Below are 22,346 nucleotides of genomic sequence, written 5' to 3' on the forward strand. Positions count from 1 at the left end.
AACATGTGGATATTTTAAAACTTAAATATTACCAGCTAAGGTGAATATGATCTCCGCTAAGTCAGGGATGACTAAATAACTGAGGCAGAAATTTAATTAGTAAAATATTTTCCCCCTAAAATCAAAAGGTTTAAATTCTTATTTTTTTCACCAGAAAATTCAGTGAATAAGTGGAAAGCACAAAGTTAGAGTGATAGAGAAATTCAGTGGAAAGATACCCATAAAAAGTCACCGTTCATCCATTCTCTTCCAGTTCAGAGTTGCAGGAGGGCTGCAGCCTGCTGCAGAGGCGGGTTACACATCGTGGACGCGTCGCTGGCCTGTTGCAGGGCTAACACTAGACCGCATCAAATACCCAGAAACTGATAAAAACTCAAATCAAGATGTTGCTGCCATGGAAACACACCTCTTCCTCTTTAACACACTGCACAGCACGCTGCTCTTACACCCAGGTCAGAAATGAATAGACTCACTGTGTCTTAACATGAAACGCACGACTCAATCAAACGCTGTCCAGGCCGAGGGTTTGCCCTGAAAAGACGGCTATGTTTTCACAGCAGAACAGAAATAAGCTTTTCTTTTTTCTAGTCCTGGAGGAGGAAGAGGAAGCGGGTGAAGCGGGTGAAGCAGCAGCACTAACTCATGATTAGAAGTTGGAGGTGAAATTGGACTGAAAATGTGCTCAGAGACTCTTCTGCCAAAGCTTGGAAAAATACCCCCCAATCTGCTCCACATTTAAACTGTAACCTGGTCTGTGTGCTTTATACACACACACACACACACACACACACACACACACACACACACACACACACACACACACACACACACACACACACAATCAGAGCAAATGCATCTGTACGAGTTTATCACGATATGCAAATAAAAAACCACGTACACACCCACATGCATGCTGTGAAGGACATCCACAGCATGCATGTGGGTGCCACACACGGCCTGCCAGATAAAACAGCTCTGCTTTACTTTTTAGCAGCTATTGGCTCGGCCACATGATAAAATTCTTCCCAAACATGTGTCACGGAAAAAGCTCTTTTACTAAAATGTGCAACACGGGTCAGCGTCGCCCATCCAGATCTGATAGCAATAAAAACCTGGCACAGAGAGGTTTGGAAGGAGCGGGGCAGATATGGAGAGGTGGCAGTGTAGAAAGATGTGTCCGATTTTATTGCTCAGTACTTTATTGATGCAGGTAAAAGTCCCACTAAGGTAAAAGATCTGTTTTCAGGAGTGACCTGCAGAAGAGGCCAGAAGCCATTTTAACTATTAGAAAATGTGCACGCACGGCCAAATGCAACCTCCGCGAACTACAAATGAGAATTCGGATCTTACGCAGTAAAATATTGAAGACAAAACAATAAATTTTTGTGCAGCCTTGAGCTCAGTCACACTGAGAGAGAGCGAAGCATTTCTTACTTTGGTAAAAACTGTGCACCGCTGAATGAAATGTTGATGGCAGTTTTTAATCAGAAGGATTCAACATAGTCTGCCCTCCACAATCACATTCTTCTGCATGTGTATGAAGTTACATTCGATTGCTTTCATGAGGGACGGCCTCTAATCGAACATTTCTGCTTGGTTTTAGAAAAGTAGCAGAGACGTCAGATTACCAGTGTGGGGTCGACTCATTAAGCTGGTAACAGGAGCCAACATGAGTTTAAATAATGTCTCATTTTAATTTTCTCATGTTCAGGTCAGATTGGATGCTAAACTGACTCGCTGCTCCATGTTTTAAATTGTATTATTAGATGAATCCAGCCTGACTTCAGCCAACACAGCTGTTGTTTCTTCACATTCACTGTTGTGGTGCTTCCCCGAGACTGGGGGAACACGAGGCTCGAGTTAGCTGATTAGCAGCTACTGAACTGTGAGTGAGGCGATCATGAAACGGTAAATAAAACCTTGGTGTGTGGTAACATTAAGCTTTTGTGTTATTAGGGAAGTTTCGCTTTAGAAATCAATCTAGAAAAGAAACCTGCGGCTCCTCTGTGATTGCATTGAAGTTTTTCACAACTTCAGCTGTTATGATGAAGAACTGGTGGCTCAGAGGTTGAGCGTTCAATGCCTTCAAAATCTGGGAACCACCTTCGATTGCACCAGTCACTTGGTTGGTGGCTGCCTCTTTCCAAAGAATCTTGGCCCGACTCAGACTGACTAGTGGAGGTTTGTGAATAACTGCTGTCTTCAAAGTGAACACAGATCAATTGCCAGTCTGAGTCAGTTTGCATTCAGACGCCTTTAATAAGTCTCCTTGCAATATTTGAGTCAACTCAACTGGTTGTATTCTGGTTATATTTCTATATAACAGCTAATGTCATTTTGCAGTTCACGACATCACCATTTGGACTCTGAACGGCTGTGAATGTGTATTTCTGTGTATGCTGATGGATACAGATTAGCTGGTTTATCAGTTAACGGCTTTATTATCACAAACAGATCTAGTATTCTGCTGCACTTCATTCATTTAAATCAGATATAAAATTAAAAGACTCACACACTTCGGGGTTCAGTAGGCATCAATTAAATATAAAGTTTTAGCACAGCAGCTACCACAGAACGGTTTTTATTTAGCTGTGTAAATGTCTTAGTGTGTTAAGATGTGACACCAGGGGGTCCTGAGCGTCATTATGTGACGAGTTGGAAGGGTTAGATTACTGCCAGACCTGGCAGACTCAAAATACAACTAAGAAGACAGAAACATTTAATGACTTAAAGAATGTGCAGAAGAGATGTACGTGAGGAGGAGGCAGGTGGAGAGTGAGCATGCAGACATGCTTCAGAGGAGGTGGAAGAGCTGGAGGATTAGCTAAAATGCTCAAGTGCTAACCTGAGCACTGCTACAAAAACAGCAGAGAGTGGGTGGACAAGCCAGACTTTATATACTTGCAGGTGAGTGTTTAGGTGATCATAATCAGGTGATCAGTCCCGCCTCCACCTGGCTTCAAAAGCCCAGACAAACCCTGAAAGTGAGAACCGAGCACGGAGTGAGAACAGGACATTTGTTTCATGTATAAGAAAGAAAATCTAGGCAAATACAGAAATAGATCATAATTAGTGATTCATGACCAGTTATCAAAGATTTACTCCATGAAAATGATAAAGTTTGGAAACACTCTGAGGTAACTTACATTATGAATCGGCATAACATAAATAAACTATGTAACTAACAACTTCCTAACATGAAAAATTCAGAGTCTGCAAATGCAAAAAAATGCGATTTCGTTTTTTTTTTAAATGTAGGACTCCATTGCAGGAGATCTGGACCACTAACCCTGAACGAGGTTGTGCGGGCCTGGATTTCTCTGTGGGAACATAAGAGCCTTCCGGGTGTGTGTGGTTCTCTCATGGGAAACGCACACACAAGCGCTTTTTGCAAGCATCATTGTTAAACAGTGTAATAGGGGCGACCATTAAAGTTGTGTTCGATGAAGTTAAGCCCTGTTAAACAAGCCTCCCTTTTCAGCGTTGACGATGGAGGGCATATGGTTCTGATTACATCCGAGCGGGGAAACACAATAGGCCTCTTCAGCCCGGCTCTTGATCCTGTTCGCTTGGATTCAGCCTGACACTTTGCCACAATTCCCGGCCACAAACAGCGACAAGGAAACCCGAAACCTGTAAACAGTCCGTGTTTCTGCTTTACTACACATTTCTGGGCCTGAGAAGGCAAACCGCGGAGTTCACTGCGACGTAATCTGATTATGGGCTCCGTGGAGGGAGGGGCTGACGTTGCTCGGGTCCAATAGGACAACGTCAAGGGTTACATGAAGAGTTCATATACAGTGTATGTCCAGTTACAGGAGTGCTTCTTCGTTAGGCACCTCTGATGGCATTACTTCATTATATCACACAGAGTTTCTGATGTCTTCCTGTTGGTGAAGATTGGTGAACCATTCGTGTTTGAAGCTGTTTACAATGCAGGAGTACAACAAAGTCCTCAGCCAAGTTCTTTTTAGTTACAGGAGGGTCGATGTTCAGAAATTCAGAAGACAAAATCATTTCTACACAAGTGAACAGCGACAGGAAATAGAATTAGACTTTTGAAGTGCTTTCCAGTAGCAGTGTGAGGAAATGTGGCCTGGAATTAACATGGACCTTGGGTGATCCAGTCACCTCTTCATAAGCAGGAAGCAGGAACGCACACATCATATTAAAATGTGACAACAGAGTAGTATTATGTTACGAGTGTGTCAAACATGGTGAGGAGGAAATGACCCGGCCCATGTTGTTTTTCCTTCTTCTAATTAATGGCAGATGAGGCAGTGCATTTGACTGCTGTTTTGAAGGTGAGCCTCCAAACGTACTCAGTCACTTGACCGTCCAGGTTGACCAACCTAAAGAAGGTCCTACTTTAGGGTCCGCTGACAATAAATGGGAACATGATTTACAGATTTATCATGTTTAATTCAGTAAGACTGAAACTAGTGATTCAGACCATACGCTGATCATCAGGGTGTTCACTACTGCTATTTTCTGTCACAAGTTAGCTAACAAACTAATGTTCAGTCCATGTTCTAAAAACCTTTCACTCTATCACTAGACAGTGTCTATGATAGTTTTTGAGCATAGGGCTCCATGGTGCAAATTAGCCTTTATACATATAGTGTTTCATCTCAACTTTAACAGCAATACAACGACTTTGACCAATTTGGGCATCCTCCTCTCTGAACTTGGCTCCATCCTTTGAGTTTAATGGTTGTGCCCTCTGCCCTGTATGCATGGAAGACATGGAGCCCATCAAAAAAGATCTCCCAATGCCGCAACGTACTGCAACAACGTTCTGCATCAACATACTGCAACATACTGCATTAACATACTGCAACAACGCACTGCAACACCATACTGCGACGATGTACTGCAACACCATACTACATCAACATACTTCAACAACGTACTGCAACAACATCAACAATGTACTGCAACACATTATTGCAAGGTACTTCAACAACATACTGCCACTACGTACTGCAACACTATACTGCATCAGTGCACTGCACCAACGCACTGCATCAACGGACTGCATCAACGTACTGCAACACTATACTGCACCAAATTGCATTAACATACTGCAACTATGCACTGCAACACCATCCTGCATCAACGTACCGTGACAACGTACTGCAACACCATACTGCATCAAAATACTTCAGTAACGTACTGCATCAATGCACTGCAAAAGTATGTTGCAGTACGTTGTTGAAATGTACCGCAACGTACTGCATCAACATACTGCGTCAATGTACTGCATCAACGTACTGCAACAACGCATTGCAAAAACATAATGCAACAACATACTGCAACGTACCTCAACAACGTACTGCAACAACATGGCATACTAACGATTTTTAAGATCTCTTACTGGGACAAAGTACACACTTAAAGTACACACTTAAAAAAGTTATTAAAGCACTGCTGCCTTTGCACACAATGTTTCTGTGTATGAAATGTAATTTTTCCTTCATGTTTGTAAAATCATCTAGAAGCTGACGTTTCAGAGCTGCAGTATTTTCAGTGCTGTGTTTGGGAGTTTGCAGTGACTTTAAAGTCTCCCATTAATGCTTTTAATATTTTGTTTGATATTATTTTTTTCTCTTCTTCTGCCAATGATGTAGCTCAGCAGGTCATCTTCCTCCATCACCCTGTTCCAGCATCCTCCTCTGTTACAGTAGCTCTCTTCGTGTCCTTCTTCACTACATCCACAAACCTCCTCTGAGGTATTCCTTCTTTCCTGGTAAGAAGGATAAACATCTTCATCATTCTTTGTCCAGCATATCCACCCTCCCTCCTCCGCGCATGTCTCAGTCTCTCCTCTCTGAACTGTCCCTCTGATAGACTAATTTATAATCCTGTCCATGCTGCTGACTCCCAGTGAACATCTGAACATCTCCAAACCATCACAGCAGCTCCCACTACCATCTTTAAACCTTCCCTTTCACTCTTGCTGCTCTCCTTCTGTCACAAATCACTTCTGACACTCGTCTCCACCCACTCCACCCTCCCTGTACTCTCTTCTTCTCCTCTCTTCTGAACCTAGCTTTGTCTCTTTCCCATATCTTCATAGAACGGCTCATCAGCGTTATCCCTCTGTAGTCACTACAGCTCTACACATCACCTTTGTTCTTGAAAATCAGCACCAGGCATCCTCTCCAAGATTGTGTTAAACAGTCTGGTGAAAAACCCCACTGGCCTCTCCTAGACATCTCCATACCTCCACAGGTAAGTCATCTGGACCAACCATAGATTCTCTTAAATCTGCCTCCTACTTAGTAATTCTCTGTTGATATACTTTTAGTTATGTTGAGAAATTCTTATCCCCCACTAAAGCTTAGAGACACTGAAAACTGTAGCATCAAACTGACGTATTTAAGGAATATATACACAACATCAAGCCAAGCATAAACGGGAACAAAGTGAAACGTACATCTGAAGATGTGAGTTACAGTAAATATACTTGCAGCTTCCAAGACATTGTGTTTCCTCTTAAACAATCCCACTCCATCACAGGAGGAAGAAACACATACCGTGAAGTCAATTTCCTAATTATGCTTCATTTCCTGCCAAGCCAACACACTTTTCCATCGTCATAAATCATAGGAAATATCCGTCTCCATAAATCATACACAGAGATTTAAATCAGCTGTTTGTACAATCCAGTGCGTGTATCTCAGATGGGCTAATGTGTACAAAATGTGTGATAATTAAAGCCAGGCGGAGCTCTCTGTGGGGAATACCATTTCCCAATGTCTATCGAACAGCGCTGCGCTCGATACCTCCTTCAGCTGTTCACAGCTGAGCTTGCAGGGCTGCAGTAGCACAGATAAACCTCTCAGCTGATCCGTTAGCAGCTTGCTGTGGCAGCAGACTGAAACCTGGTTTAAGATCACTTCACCGGTGACCTTTAACTGCCTAACAATTAAAAATGGCGCTGACAGGACCTGCGGTCTTCTCCTGAATAAAAGGTGTCAAGAAACGTTCTCCACATCGCTGAGCTTTCAGCAGCATCTCACTCTCTGTTTGCTGAGAGTGTCTGAGTTCCTGCACTGATCGCTCGTGCTCTTTCTCTTCATACATTTTTGTTGAGCTCAGTTCTGTTTCATGTTTTGCCTGCTGGAACACAAAAGCTTCACACATTTGGGACAAATAACATGTTTCTTGTTCTTATTATTCTTAAATGGATGCAAAGGTCAACAGGATCCTAGAGCAAGACAAACCAAAGATCAACCTACCTTAGCTCTGATGTCACTGCTGGGCACGCTGCCGTCTACGTGGGTGCAGCGGTGCGTGTAAATTAGGCATTTAGTTATCCCTTGTTCCTAAAATATCCACCTGTCCAACTGTTTCCAGTTCGGATGTGATACAGATACCTTGGCTTCTTCTATCTGCAGACGTCGAGTTATTAGCAATTAGGCCGTAATCCTCACTGGGAATGCTGTGCTGTGTTAGACAACATCAGGCCTTACTTAAACATTGTTTTAATTATTTTAGGAAACTAAATCCAACACATAATTATGTGCAACAATATACGCTCACTGACTTTATTAGTAGAATAATAAATGAAAACAGAAGCTGTTTCAGGCACGAAGCGCCTCCAACCTGCTGTTGTTGCTGTTATCGCTTCTGCTTTAGTGGAAGCTGGAAAAACAAAGACTGGGACTGATTCATACCTGATCCAGCTTCACTCCGGACCAACATCCAGGTCAAACATCCCCATCTGTTACCTGTAAATGAATGATTTCAGGTCATTCCTATTTCCCCATATTTTCAGAGTGAATTGTCCTGATAAACATCCTTATAAATACGTTTGGAATCATGTATGATTTTCGTTCCACTTCTCACGTGTGCACCACTTTGTGTTGGTCTTTCACCTGGAATTCCAATTAAATCGATTCATGTTTGTGGCTGTAATGTGACAAAATGTGGAAAAGTTGAAGGAGGCCGAATACTTTTGCAAGCCGCTGTATAAGACCCATAAAGAGGGCCTCAACTTATTTATAAGGATGTTTATCAGGACAATTCACTCTGAAAATAACTTTTTCATATTTTGTCTTTGTCACAACAATTTCAGTGTTTAAAGTTAAACAGTTTAAGAGACAAAAACTTCATTTAGAAACATTAATATTAGCAGTATTGAGACAGATGTATGTAACATGAGTGGTATAAGTATTCTGTGAATCTACTCTCAAAAGTCCAGTTGTTGTTTTAAAAGAAAAGTTGCCGTTGCTTGGGTGGAGTTTTTTAGGTGGGTCTCTGGGTGGGAAAAAATAAACACAGTGAATATCTCTTATCTGCAAACACCATTTGTTACACGAAGCCAAAATTAGCCCTGTCAGGTCTGAGTGGACGGGTTCCTTCCCACATCTGAAAAGAATGAGCTGATTGTTAACCGGCACACAAATCAGACGCGCCATAAATCAAAGAACAAACTGAATTTTCATCAAGTCAAAGCTGCAGTAAACCAGAGGTATTATGCATTTCATAATAAGGAAAACCACTCGGGGCATGTGCATCAAACTCGAGGCCCATCTCTCATTACAGGTTCTCGGTACGTTTGGCCTGCTGTGAAGCATCCTGTGTACACACCAAACCAAACATCCATCCATTTTCTGCAGCCTATCCCGTCGTGGAGACAACAGTTTAACCAGACACCAGACTCCTTCTCCACAGCCACCTCCCACATCTCTTCTGTGGGAACATTGACGAGTTCCCGAGCTAGTCTAGACTTTGACTGAGTGTCCTGGGTGTGCCCCAAGCTTCCTGCTGCTAGGACATGCCCAAAACACCTCATACAGAGGCATCCAGAAAGCACCCCGGTCCTGGAGACTGGTTGTGGAACACGAGCTGTGCCCGGCGATAAAGCTTGGGCTGTTTTCCCACCTGAGAGCTGACGCTCCATGTCCCAGTAAGCAGCTCCAACAGTCTGGGAACATTTTAGGTGACACCCATGAGACCTTAATGACTCACACGATGGTAGGCTGGATGACCTGTGCACCGCAGAGTCACATGTAGATTTCCTTTACACCTGTTAAGAATGATGAGAGACTAATTTATGCTTAATAGGCTGTGTAACATTCGTGATGAGTTCCAAAAACCTTGATTTGGCTCCATAAAGATAAAAATTGTTTGTTTTGGTCAAAGATTGCTTAAAAATGTCTCCTTTGATTGATGTTAGATGAGTTGGAGCTCACAGACTTCCTGTTTAACTCTTGACATGTTGCTCATTTCCCCGTGCAGCTCAACACATGCTAAACAAGCACAGGTTCAGGAATATGGGATCATAGCATATATAAGATGAGTTATAAGATGTCCATTTGGATATCCCAAACAGGTAAAATTATAAATAAGGAAGCAGACGCGAAGCCAGACCTAATGTAAAGGCGGTTATTATCAAGACTCAGCAGCTGCTGCACCGTCGGAACAAGTGCTTTCTGGACTAAATGAGCTCCTGTTGGGGTTAAAACACAAACTGAACAGCCCTAATATTCTCAGGTTCCAGTCCCACTGAGCCTCTCTCTGCCTCCACCTCCTCAGTTCAGTATTTTGGGGATGGGGGTGGGGGTCATACCACTGGCATGCCTCAGCTTTGATTAAAGGAAATGCTTACATCAGTCCTTCTCCAAGAGAAACAAGCCATCCGCTCAGCACAGATGGTTTTATCCAATAGCTCGCAAGCTTCACGGGCAGGCAGGCAGACAGGTGTGCTCGCTGCTGACGGTAGGAGGCACACGCACACACGTTACTGCTGTTGCGTGCGTTCTGCAGCAACACCATAGATGCAGTCATCTCTACTGCTTCACACATTGTCAGGTTTTCCTCAGAGTCTGCGCTTTCTCGAGTAATCGGAGGAGGCAGAGAGAGATTATGAAACCACCAGACCAGGACGTGAACATGTTCAAGGCCCGTTATAAGGCACGTCTCCCTCAATGACTCTGAACAACAAAGAACTGATAGTTTCTAAAAGTCTGATTTAACAATTAGGAGAAGCTGAGAGTGATACTTTCTTTTCTACCGTTTATTGTGAGGAAATGAGAAAATCTACAATATTAAATATATTAAATAAATATATGACAGTATATGGTTATATGATATATTTTGAGCATGCACAACCAGAAGAAGAACCTGGGGCAGACACAGACTCCTGAGAGTCCCATTGGAAATGCTGGAGCAGAGTGAGGTCTGGGGATCTCTGCAAACTCTCTAGTATCCACAGCCCAGGCTCAGAGCAGCAGCTGAGGGTGGATGGACGGATGCTAAATGGACTGGTTCTTCATACCTCGCGCCTTATTCACAGCCATTCTTACAAGCAGTTTCTTCCATGCTTAGGTGCTTCCCATCACTCCGATGGATCCTTGGTTTAGGATATTTGGCATGCAGGCATCTATTCACCAACCTTCCAATCAGATGACCTTCTCTACCTCGTGAGCTGCAGGCACCCGGGATGGATAAATGCAGTGATGCATTTACAAGTGAGCTGACAGAGTTTCTTAAGCTTATCTGGATCTAGTTACTTGTAACTGTTGTGTTGTAAGTCTGCTCAGGCTGTTCGTTTGTTTTATGACTTACATAATAATAATTGGTCAAACTGGTTCTTCCTCAAGTGGCGATGAAACTCTTGAGGCTTTCTCCAAAACCAGTCAGTCCCCACAAACGCCAGTATGAACCCCCTCCAAGGTCATCAGCTGACCTTAACCCTGTGCAAACAGAGCTGTCTTTTTTAAACTGGTCTCCTGAGTTTTGACAGTTAGCACCTATGATAGCCCCTCTGGGGTTTAAAAAGATGCTGCTTTAAAGCAGAAACGAAGATGTTTACAGCGTGCTACAGAAATAATTTTGGTAACTGAAGTCCCTGAACTGGATCTTTGGACCAGTTTGTGCTGTTAGTCAGTTTTGGAGTAAGGTACATGTCGGAGTGATGCAATTATCTCTGTGGTTAGCCAGATCGTCTGAGACGTCTGTGCTCCAGTTTTATCTGATCTTATCTTATTTTATGGGGCTTAGTGCTAACTTACAGATATATGTACAATTTATTAATGCAGCTGATAATTCACAGCCAGCTCCTGCTCCAGAGGAAAAATGCTGACACTGAGATTTCAAAACGTGGAGTCCACAGCCCAGTGGGTTACATCACAGAGGCTTCGACCATCTTTTATATGTAGTCACCCAGATGATGAATTCAGCGCCTGCAAATCTACTTGCAGAGTCTATAACAAAGAGATGGAGCTGGAAATGAGCAGAACAGGTCCCCTTTAATAGGCACAAAGTTAAAAAACCTAACTCCTCGTAATTTTAACTAGACCTTTGCAACAGTTTATCAAGCCAGCCAAGTAAAACACTCATGTTCCACATCAAACAGTCATTTCTGGGTTAAATTGTAAATTTGGCAGCTGTAAATCTCACAAATTCCTCCGATAGTTTAGTCTGCAGATCCTCGAGGGGGTGGGGGGCAGAGGTTTTCACTGATAGGAGTTTGGAGCTCAGTCAATTAGACATTTTTTTATTGAACACGAGTTTATGCAGCTTTCCCAAATTTGGAGCAGGTCAGATGAGCACTTCATCCCTGGCTCGTATTTATACATCAGAAATTCTTGACATGCTTTACAAAAAGGTCTTGGATAAGGCATACAAATGACTTCATCAGATAAGTGCTGGAAAAGAGCATTTTTAAGTATAACACTTCATTTTTCCAAGGCATTTTAAACTCTTTACAACAATCAGCAACTTGATACAAATCTAAGAAGAAGGAAAAAGTCCGTACGAAACAGTCCAAACGAGTCTTTCTTCATCGGGTCGTGTTTCCATTATTTGGATTGTATTGGATGCATATTGCTCATCACTACCAACATCAACATTACACAGTGAGTGGGCGTTTCAGAGCATCACCTCCGTGAGTTTATCTTCATCTGTTTAGTCTTAAATAGTCTCTGGTATGCATTCTTGTAAGCCCACTTGAGTGTGAGGAGTAATGTGCGTTGCATAGCAGTGAGCCTGAAATACCAACTCCAGTTTTAGCTTTGAATATAATATTGAAAAGTCTTTGCTGTGTCTGCTACCTGCACCCGCACGACTCCACCACCATGTCCTCGTATTGCTTGTAGACGACGTTATTGGCCGAGTCGATGTAGAGGATGCTGATCGGGCTGAGCCGTGTCGGGACGCAGCAAGTGGGCGGCGTTGACTCCGGGTCCATGGAGTTAATCAGGGTTTGTATGATAGCGTGGTTGGTCGGCTCCAGGTGTGAGCGGATGGGAAAATCGCAGGCGCCGTCGCAGTGATAGGCGTCGTACTCCAGCGGCGCGATGATCCAGTCGTCCCAGCCCATCTCCTTGAAGTTGACGTGGAGCCGTCTCCGGTTGCAGCGCAGCCTGGCCTTCACTGTCTGGTGCTGGGATATGGACTGTGGCAGGGACTGCTGCACGGGTTTTTTGACTCCCCTCGCAGCAGGTGCCCGTCTCATCCGTCGCTGGGTGAACAGGTACTCGTAGACTGTTTTGTTGTCGTGGCCGGACCGCGCTTTGATCTCTTTGTAAAAAAGGTCACGCTTCTTGCTTTTCCCAAATGCTAAGAAGAAGGCTTTTTCCTTGTTGGTCCTGCCGTGTCGAGCGAATCCCAGAGCGCGAAGGTCCATGGGGCGACCGCCTCCGTGCTCCAGCGCTTCCAGTTCAAAGCACAGCTCCTGGGAATGCTGGCCTTTCTGGGTTTTGAAGCCCCTGAACACCTTCCAAACGTCAAACACTTCCCATGTGCTGCTGAACAGATCCTCTACGGCCTTCATCTGGACAAGAACGGCCTTTTGTTTGCCTGAAGCGCAGGTGTGCAGCCTTAGGAGCGGTGACGGGACTCCTCCTCCTTCTCCTCCTCTGTAGCCTATCAAGACTCTGCGAGGGTCAGGCAGGCGCTTCCTCAGGATGTGTAGCTCGGCCCCCAGGAGCCCATCCCGTTCCAGAGAGCTGATGTTGAAAAGATACCTCTGCCGTCGCAGCTGGGGCCCACGTTCATCTGTGATTAGAAACGAAAGCGCAGGTAAATATTCACCGACAGGCAAAAAGAAAAATAGTGTAACAAACTTTTCTAACACAACACAGCAAGTAAGGACTGTTGAGTAAATGAATGAATCTGTAATGTGAGCCCCAGAGAGCCATCAGCTGATGGCCACCCGTCAGGTCATAAAGGATGGACTCCTGCATATAGGTCATGAAATACACTGACAGGTCCATACACTTCCATAACTGACTCTTTCTTTCTTTTTTAACTAAATCTTTTACGAGATCTCCCTACTTGAAATCTTCATTGAACCCATTTTAATAATCCAGATATTGTCTGATCTCAGATTTTGAAATATAAAGAAATACTGTACTTTCCTTCAGTGCTGCTCCCCATCACAGACTATAGACTTTTATTCATGACCCTTTTTATCATCACAATCTTGGTATTGAGCTGTGGGTCTGACTGTGAAACCAAGTGATGCTGAAGACTCACTGGACAGGGATTTGTGATTGGCATGTATTTAGCCGAGCTGGAGCCTAACCTGGATAAACATCCTTTCTCTTAGAATGACCATAATGTAGAAAATAAGTGTGCTCTTCTGCATTGGCTCTGCTGTTATTCTTTTATACTGTTGACATTTTCCCTCCAGGTAAAAATGGACCTAATAGTTTTTCTGGATCTTGTCTGTTTTATAAAAACATTACTATTGTTTAGATTTTTATTACCCTTTAAAAAAGGAAAGAACAGCATTCTTGACTTTATTTTGGGATTTCTTTTATTTTTGAAGACATCTCAGACTAAAACATCGTAATAGCTGCCAAGAGCGAAAATGTGAAGTGAACTACAGTTCCTCAAATATCCATTGATTCAAAGGTTTATCAATAACATCAAATGGTAAAATGTCCAACTTAACAACAAATATTTTTATATCCTGTTACAATTCAATTGGTTTTGGTTTCCATTTGCTTCCACTTATCCTTTTCAGGGTCGCGGGGGCGCTGGAGCCTATCCCAGCTGTCACCCTGGACAGGTCGCCAGTCTGTCACAGGGCTAACACACAGAGACTGACAACCATTCGCACTCACAAGTCAGACTCTTGCTTCTTTTTGTTCAATGGGCCAGTGTTTGAAATCTTGGTGTAATATTTATTTTATTCTGGGCTTCAACTTGCTCTCATTCCTGTTTCTTTCATTTCAGACACATTTCTAAATTGCAACATATGGTTTCCTCTGCTGACCTGGAAAAAGACATTCCTGCATTTGTGTCATCGTGTTTAGATTAATCCCCGTTTACTATCTTGGGCAAAGCATCTCTTTGCAGTACGAAATGCTGCTGCCAGATTATCACCCCTATTTTGTGCTCCTTATCAGGCTCCAAATAGATTTTAGGATTGGTTTTACAATGTTTGTATTAGCATTTAGCACTAAACAGCTAGGCATATGTAGCTTCTTACAAAATACACCATCTTTGTTCACAGGCTCTCTGAAACAACCTAACCAATAGATTTTACATATTTAATGATGTTACTCAGACTGTATGGATGTAATGTAGCAATACAGACACCTGTTAATTAGTGCTATAGATGCAGTTTGCTAACAAAGGGCTACCAACAGCTGGCAACTGAGCTCTCTACCTTCTGGTCCAAATATGGTAACTCGTTGCTTTAAATAAATAAATCAATAAAAACATGGTGGTAGCCAAAATGTAAATGTTGAAGCTTCAAACCACAGATGCAAAAACTGGTGAATGAAGTCAGTTGCCATATCTACAATAAACTACTGCAGGCATTATGAAGGAAATCGACATAAATAATAAGAATGAGCATCCAAAGACTCGTGTTTAGAGTAACACTTTATGGTTTACTTTATATTAATTGTCCTGAAATTAAAGTAATGTCCTCACGGGTAAGTGAAAAGCTTTAAGTCCCCATAACATATGTAAAACAAGTATACACACTCATGCTATGTGCACAGCATCAGAAAGCATGAACTGAATGGTGTAGATGGTTTTCTGTTGTTGTCAGTGAGGGAAACTGTAAACTTCCCTATCCAATGAAACCCAGCAGATACATGTGTTTTAAATTCTCTGTGAGGACCCAGGTCGGCTAATATATTCCCATGATCTGAGCCTAATTTATCCCTGATCAACCCTGAACCCTGAAACGAATTCTGAACCTTCAAACAGACCTCTGAACTACTGTCCTCATGTTCCACACATGTCCTCACTTCAAAGGTCAGAGAAATCACTCCGGTCCTCGCAAAGTTAGCTGTGCATATGCACATAAACTGCTTACATGTTCTCACAGCACCCCCTCCTGCTGTCCAGGACTTTATCATGCATTGAAAAGTACATTAGAACCAGGCCGGGAGACCGCAACGCTCTGTAAACAGGCCTGTTATTGTGGACCTGCAGCTATTCACAGCAGACAGACAGCAAACACACACACTCCTCTTTGGACAGTCTGATTAAAGCTGAGAGGAATTTGGTTTCACAAACTCTCACGCACTTGTAAATCAGCGAGGATAAATAATGTTGGAGGGATGCAGAGCTCTCAGGTGTGGTCTTTATCACTTCAGAACGCTCAGAAAATCAGTCTTTCAGGAGCGGCTTGGAACAGATTATTGTGTATGTAAATGCAGAACACACAAGATTAAATGTTTGGCTTCTTAACTCTGACTTCATCCCTCTACTAACAGCTTTCAGGATGTCCAGTGGGGGCGGGGCTTTAAAATAGCTGACAGAAGGGCAGCGAGCAGCAGCAGAGCTCTCAGGTGAGATGTCTGGCTTTGGCCCTTTGTCATCCAGTGAAAACTTATTTATATTACAGGGCTCACTGTGCCAAAACAAGACTATCCAAAATTTACAAGATCAAACCAACCTCCTGAAACCAAACATCTCTGCTTTGCTTCTGAAAGGAGCTTTTTCAAACTCGTTTATTTATAACTCAGTAAAATTATAACTGACCAAAATTAAATAAGATTTACATTTCATTTTGTCACATGAGCAGATATATCGAGGGCATCAAACACGTGGTCCAGGGGCCAAAACTGGTCCAGGAAAGGGTCAGAGTTGGCCGACTGGATGAGTTTATTAAAGCGTGTAAAGTACAGCGTTGTTATGGGTTACTGTTCATGGAGTAGTTTTACTCAGGAGTTAAAAGTTAATGGACAGTTTTATTAAGTGCTGTTATTAAGGGCTTTTAGCCTTTATCTAAGCAGGTGAGTGGAGAGTGGACAGGAACGCAGGGACAGAGCGCAGGGGAAGAGATGCAGCAAATAACCCGGGTGGATTCGACTACTGCAATAGCCTAAAGTATGTGGGTCACCTGCTCAAACAAAGCTCCAAAACACCAAGATTTAGTCAAGAAAGACTCTAAAATTCAAATGTTTTGTGATCTATAAATTGAAAACTCAACATTTCAGGCTGATCACCACTCCTAAAATTATGAAAGTAATATAACTACAAAAAAACCTACTTTTGTCTGGAAAATGGCGCTCACTTGCACACATGGCTTCAGCTTTTTTAACATGCTGGCCCAGGTGAAGAAGATTTCTCACTCTGGGGGAAAATGACCAAATCACTCCTAATCCCAGGCGGGTCACCAGAGCTGAGACAGAGAGATGGACTATTTAACTATTTGCACCAACTAACCTAACCCCACTAACTACACTTTGGGTGGTGGGAGGAAGCCAGAGTGAACTCACAGAGACACAGTGACAACATGCAAACGTCACACAGAAAGGCCCGATGGTGGAGTCGAAACCAGGTGTTCCTACCGAACTTTTAGTCGACTAATCAGGGTTTTAGCTGCTGTGCTTCACACACAGCATCATTGGAGGCCCCAGAGCAACGCCTTGCTCTAGGGCCCCTCAGGAGGTAGGTTCAGCCTTGCATGTGGCAGGAAGAAAGAAAGAAGGAGCGGCAGCAGTAACGGAGGAATAAAGGCAGAAAAAAGGAAGCGAGTAAGAGTGAATGAAAGGATAGAAGGTAAATAACGAGCGTCGGGGTGATCAGTTCCTCGTCTCAGCATGTGGACGAAGTCAGCAGCGAGTCGCTGAACAAATAAAGGCCACATTAAAAGTACATTAAGTGGTGGAAATGTAAACCTTCAGCAGCAGCAGGAACATGAAACTGCGCTCATTTAAAGACGCTTCTAAAACTGTTTTACATCGTAAAGACAACATGACACGGAGGGCTGTGAGCACTGTTTATTTACCCTCACGAGGCCGTATATATCACTGAGAGCCGACCAGATGTTAGAAACACACGGCAGCACACACACACGGACTCACAACTGCAAAGGAATAAATATACATAAATATGTGCATACATGTGCACAGACATGTTCCAGACGTTAAAACTGCTGAAAGTTTGACAGCAAACACAAATTATTCCTCTGCTACACTACCTGCTGTTACCAGACTAATTAGTTATTGGTCATTAGAAAAATGCTTATTAGAATGCATTTCTAATTTCATACATGTAAACTCACTCCCTTGGTCCCCACTGTTTGGTTTTCTCCCACCAAAGTACCAGATATAGACAAACATAGCTGCCATCACAGCTTGTAACCCCCTCCTGGCTGGTTACAATAAAGCCCATAAGCCCCGCCCACCGTACGCTTGCAGAGGTGACCCGAGCCAAACTGAAGCCAATCTGAGAGAGCCATTCCACTTCCTGTCAATCTCAAACTGGCTGAAATTCAAGTGTGCAGCGGAGGGTGCCCGTGAGAAAGTCCTCAATAAACAGGAGTGAAAGGAGCTAAATAATTATTTCCAGCTGTTTGTAGAAAAAAAAGCCCAAGTTTTATTTTAGTTTTCACAAATCCAGCATCGATGATGTATGCGGCCTAAATTAAATCTACACTGGTGTCCTTTAGGGTTTTTTACACTGCAATTTTACAGCTGAAAATGAAACATATCTATTGGCTCAGCCGGTTCTGTCAGAAAAATCCCAGAAGTGCACCCTCCATGAACCTGGAAGTCCAGAGAGTGGGATCTTTTTTTTTAAAAAAGGTGTATGTGTAAAGATTAAAAGCTGTAATCTGGTTTGATGAAAGTAGTTGTGATACACCTGCAGGCCTCTGTTTATAACTGAAAATCAAACACTTTCACATTTCTGTGTTCAAATGCAGTTTAAAACCTTCCAAAATTAAATGAAGGCATCATCTCTGTTTCTGCTAGAGATCAACTTCCTTCAAATTCAAGCCAAGCTGTCTTTTTCTTGTAATACCAGTTTGCACCACAAGGTGGTTTAATGAGTCAGTGTCAGCTTTTACATAAACATACATACATAAAGGAAGACTGAAAGAAAAATAGAATAGTGCTTCTGATTGGCTACGCCTCTCAAAAAACAGATTAAACAGCAGGTGGGTGTGGCTTCTGTGATGGGAGGACCATATAAGGATATCTAATCTTACTGACATCACACAGATCCAAATCTAGAAAAAAAATATCTAAAACTGAGAGTTCAGAGTAGCCTTAGCTTTTGGATGACTGACCTCAGTATCTAAAACATCACATGACTGCGTACTGCTGGAAGAGGAGAAAAACTAAAAGGAGAAAATTACGTCCACTTGAACTTCTCGGCTAAATCACATCCTCTGTTAGCTCTGGATGGAGCTTTTTCTTTAAGCTAAGCTAATTGGCTGTCAGAAAGGGAATCTGACGCCCAGTTTGTTGAACGCTCCTTCTCATCATACTCCACTCACTGCTGACCTCCTGATTTTAACGCCACAATCCTCAGCCTGTGCCCTCAGCACCACCCTCATCTGGTGCCCCCCACACTGGTCTCCAGTCCCTTAAAGCAGCTCTCATTCTGTGGCACCTGAAGTTCCAGTGACATCCTTTTTATACTCCCCATTTTTTAATTGTTAATGAATTGTGGATGTGAGGTCTGGACTTGTTGTGGATTCTAAAGTGAGACTTTAAAAGCAGCTAACAGCCACTCTGCTCATCCTCTGGCTCCTCAGATCTCCTCTAACCTCCTGCTCCAGCTGCTTTTTTAATCCCCCAGAGTACCAGGGGCACAAACGCATCATGAAGTAGCTGTCCTGCTGCCCCCACAGCGTGGACCCCCACCCACCCATCACAGCTCAGCTGGGTGTGTGTCTGCCACCATCCCTGCACTAACAGCGTGTCACTGTGTTTCTTTCATGGGACTGAAAAGTGACGTGGGAGCACGCAGAGAGGCTCGTGGGTGATGCGGTTACCTTGCCCTTTATCCACGAAGCTCGTGATGGTGTTGGCCAGGCCGGCCTCGTGCAGCGCGCTGCCGTTGACGTCACCGCTGGAGAGAGACCAGTACAGCGCGAGCATGTAGTCGTGCGGCGTCACGAGCGGCTGTTTGTGGCTCGCGGCCCCCCGCTGCGCCGCCGGAGCCGGCGCACTATGGGCTCTCTGCGGGGACGCGGTGCGCGCGGCCGCAACTTTTCCCAAACTTCTCCCCGATGAACCTCCACCTCCTCCACCCGCTCGTGCATGTGCGTTAATGGCAACGGGAGCGTGCGCCTTATCGTGCGCATCCCCGCCGAGGAGCCGGGAGCGCACGGGATCCGTGCGCCCTGAGCTGGTCGCCCTGGTCGCCTCTCCTCTGATTACCGGCGGACCTGCGCGGACACGCGCCGTGGGGCCGGGATGCAGGTGAACCAGGGTCCAGCAGCTGAGCAGCAGAGACAGACGCGTCACAGCTTTCATCCTAAAGCGCATTCGCCTCCCGCCAGGCTGTCATCGTAGCGAAGTGCAGTGAGATCACAAGGAAGCTGAAGTGGCAAAGAGCAGTAAATCCGAGTGGGTCATCCTCACGAGAAATGCACAAAAGCTGCTGCCCCCGCCTGAAACTCGCCAGAGACACGTGCCAGGCGGTGAAAGCAGAGACTGTAACGGACGTCTACAAGCAGAAGAAACAAATCCCGCACAGCTTTATTGTCCCACGCGTCATGTGTGAGGAGCATAGTGCTGGAGAGATGTACCCGGCACAGCAGAACGCAAAGCCCGGGCTGAGAGGCGCATAAACACTCCGCGGAACTGTTGGAAGTCTTGTAAGAAACTTCTTTAAATCCCCCTTTTTTTCTCTCAGAGGGAAGAATGGCGTAATGCCGCAGCCCTCCCTCCCTCTCTCTCCCTCTCTCTCTCCAGAGTTTGAACTCCGTCCAGTGAAAATATTTCACTCACACACCAACCTGCAGGTGCTCGAAGAACTCCTCCAGCGAACCTGAGCGCAGGAATTGGAAACGGAATTCCAGAAAACTGGTTTAATTACCGCGTGATGTCATGCTGCCCAAACTCATTTAACAGCGATATTTCTCCTCAAATCTTCCTCCCTCTTTTCCACCAATGACTCACTGAAGCTGCAACACGGAAAGGACCCCCCCCCCCCCCCCCACGCGCGCGCACACACACACACACACACACACACACACACACACACACACACACACACACACACAGGAGGGTAATGAAAAAGTTCACATCACTGAAAAGAGCCAGAAAGCGCAGAAATAAAAATCTCCACTCATCGGTTTGATCTGTGTTGTGTTTCTCAGCAGTACAGATTATGACACTTTTCTGTTTTGTGTCTCTTTGTTCTCATTAACAGATATTTTTATCGCTCAGCAGCATCTCTGGATGATTCTTTGCTTCACAGTTTTTATAAAGGTAAAAAAAAATCCAACCTTCTAAACTGAAATCTGTGACATCATTGTTGGTACATCCACCTTTCACGTTTTCAGTCGTCAGCACTGTGAGCTGCCATCCTGTCCCACTGCATACTCAGGTATCGATGCAAAACACGAAACACTTGCTTCTCATAAACCTGCTTTAAAAAGCCTTTATTCTGTCTTCCAGCAGCCACAGTCACTACTTTCACCTGTCATCTGTCAGCATCTCACACTTGTTTAGAAGACATGAAAGAAGAGTGAGACACGGGATGAAGAACAATGACATCAAATTTATTTAAACTAACATGAACAAAAACCACCACCAGTGAGGCTGTGCGCTGGTGGAGTCATGTGGAAGAAGAGCTTCAGAAGTCTGGTGACTCCACGGTCTGCTCCATCCACCATCACCCACTGCACTGTGGCAATAGACCACACAGACAAGACTATACAGACTATACAAGCAAGCAAACCATCACAAAAGCTTGTGTTGGTGTTACCTATCCCAGCATGCCCTGCACCACCACAGCAACCAGCGGAAGGAGTTTCCGGGTAGAGAAAAGAGACCACATGTTTGTCACCATGTCATCAGCCAGCCTTCATGACTGTACCGGTAATTGTTTTACTGTCATTATCCTCTCCGTGTTTTATCAGAGCTTTCCCCACCAGGAGGCAGCGTTTTCACAGCGTGCTGGAATATCTTCAGACTTCTTCTAACTCAACTTCAGCTGATATCTTCTCACAACATGACATAAACGTTATTTATTCTCCTTCTTTTCATAGCAGACGGTGACTTTGGGAGGTTTAAAGCTATTATAAGTACAGAAATTTAAAACGAGTTCCTTCAACATAACAGATGTCCAGGCTGTGTGGACCACCACTGATGGGACAGTGGAGGGGATTAACCTGTGCCGAGGACATTGCTGAGACACCACTTTGTGCACTATGTCCACTTCCGCTGTGCCGAGCTTTGTGGCTGTCATGTTTACCAGAATGGGCCTTTAGGTCACTGCAGGACTTCCTGGGAATTTTGGCATACTGACTAGTGTGATCCTGGAATAATTAATAGCATACTGGTATCTGAAGTCCCTGCTAATGTCACAAATGCCTTTCTGTTGTGTCCCCTGGTGTGCAGTGCTTTAGCTTATACGTTAAGTATTTTGCATAATTATAACTGTACCTAAATCTTAAGAATTGGCCTCAGGCAAATGCTTTGCCTGAATATTAGTAAATATGTCGTTTTGGGCCACAGTTAGTACCTGTCATGCTTTTAGCTTGACTGGTGTTGTGGGGATTTGTTTTTCTGTTTGCCTCTTGTACACCGTTAAACTCACTTTGTGTATTTTTTCTCCATCTATTTCTGTCAGTAGTCTACACAGCCATCAACGACTGTACTGCATTACAGTTTTAATGTATTACATCTATTTAATTTTACTATATTATCCTGTTTAAATTACAGTTGACACACTTGTGGGTCTCATATTTGACTGTTTACATTATTAAACATTAAAAGATTATAAAACCTGGAGTTTTCACACATCCATGTTGACAGTGTTTTGGTCTGCTTCTCTTCTCGGGGGACGAGGCGGTCGGTTCTGATTCTAACACTGTTTGCCAGTTTAATTTATGATGCCACGAGCAGCTCCAGCTCAGTGCCATAAATTTAGTTTCGACCAAGCTCAGGGAATAATTA

The 22,346-nt window shown here is 43.9% G+C and overlaps 1 protein-coding gene and 1 long non-coding RNA gene across 2 annotated transcripts; one reads left to right on the plus strand and one right to left on the minus strand.

The window, feature by feature from the left end:
- Positions 1-11,275: 11,275 nt before the first annotated feature.
- On the minus strand, positions 11,276-20,024 carry gdf5 (growth differentiation factor 5). Its single transcript, XM_080891648.1, has 2 exons — positions 19,211-20,024; positions 11,276-13,011 (listed from the first exon to the last, which is right to left on the minus strand). Exons 1-2 carry the CDS (start codon positions 19,704-19,706, stop codon positions 12,062-12,064), a joined length of 1,446 nt encoding a protein of 481 aa, XP_080747774.1. The 5' UTR covers positions 19,707-20,024; the 3' UTR covers positions 11,276-12,061.
- Positions 19,970-22,032, plus strand: LOC308402659. The gene is made up of 3 exons (XR_013972790.1): positions 19,970-20,038; positions 20,596-20,654; positions 20,844-22,032. It is a non-coding gene; the product is annotated as an uncharacterized lncRNA (long non-coding RNA).
- Positions 22,033-22,346: the final 314 nt, after the last annotated feature.

Source organism: Rhamphochromis sp. 'chilingali', assembly GCF_963969265.1.
Source record: "Rhamphochromis sp. 'chilingali' genome assembly, chromosome: 9".
Classification (NCBI taxonomy): domain Eukaryota; kingdom Metazoa; phylum Chordata; class Actinopteri; order Cichliformes; family Cichlidae; genus Rhamphochromis; species Rhamphochromis sp. 'chilingali'.

Bases quoted from the DNA above. Each gene is read 5' to 3' on its own strand.
- gdf5 (XM_080891648.1), bottom strand. From the start codon at position 19,706: ATGCGCTTTAGGATGAAAGCTGTGACGCGTCTGTCTCTGCTGCTCAGC. The intron at 13,012-19,210 runs GTAACCGCATCA...TTCTAATCACAG, and splicing joins CTTCGTGGATAAAGGGCAAG to ATGAACGTGGGCCCCAGCTG.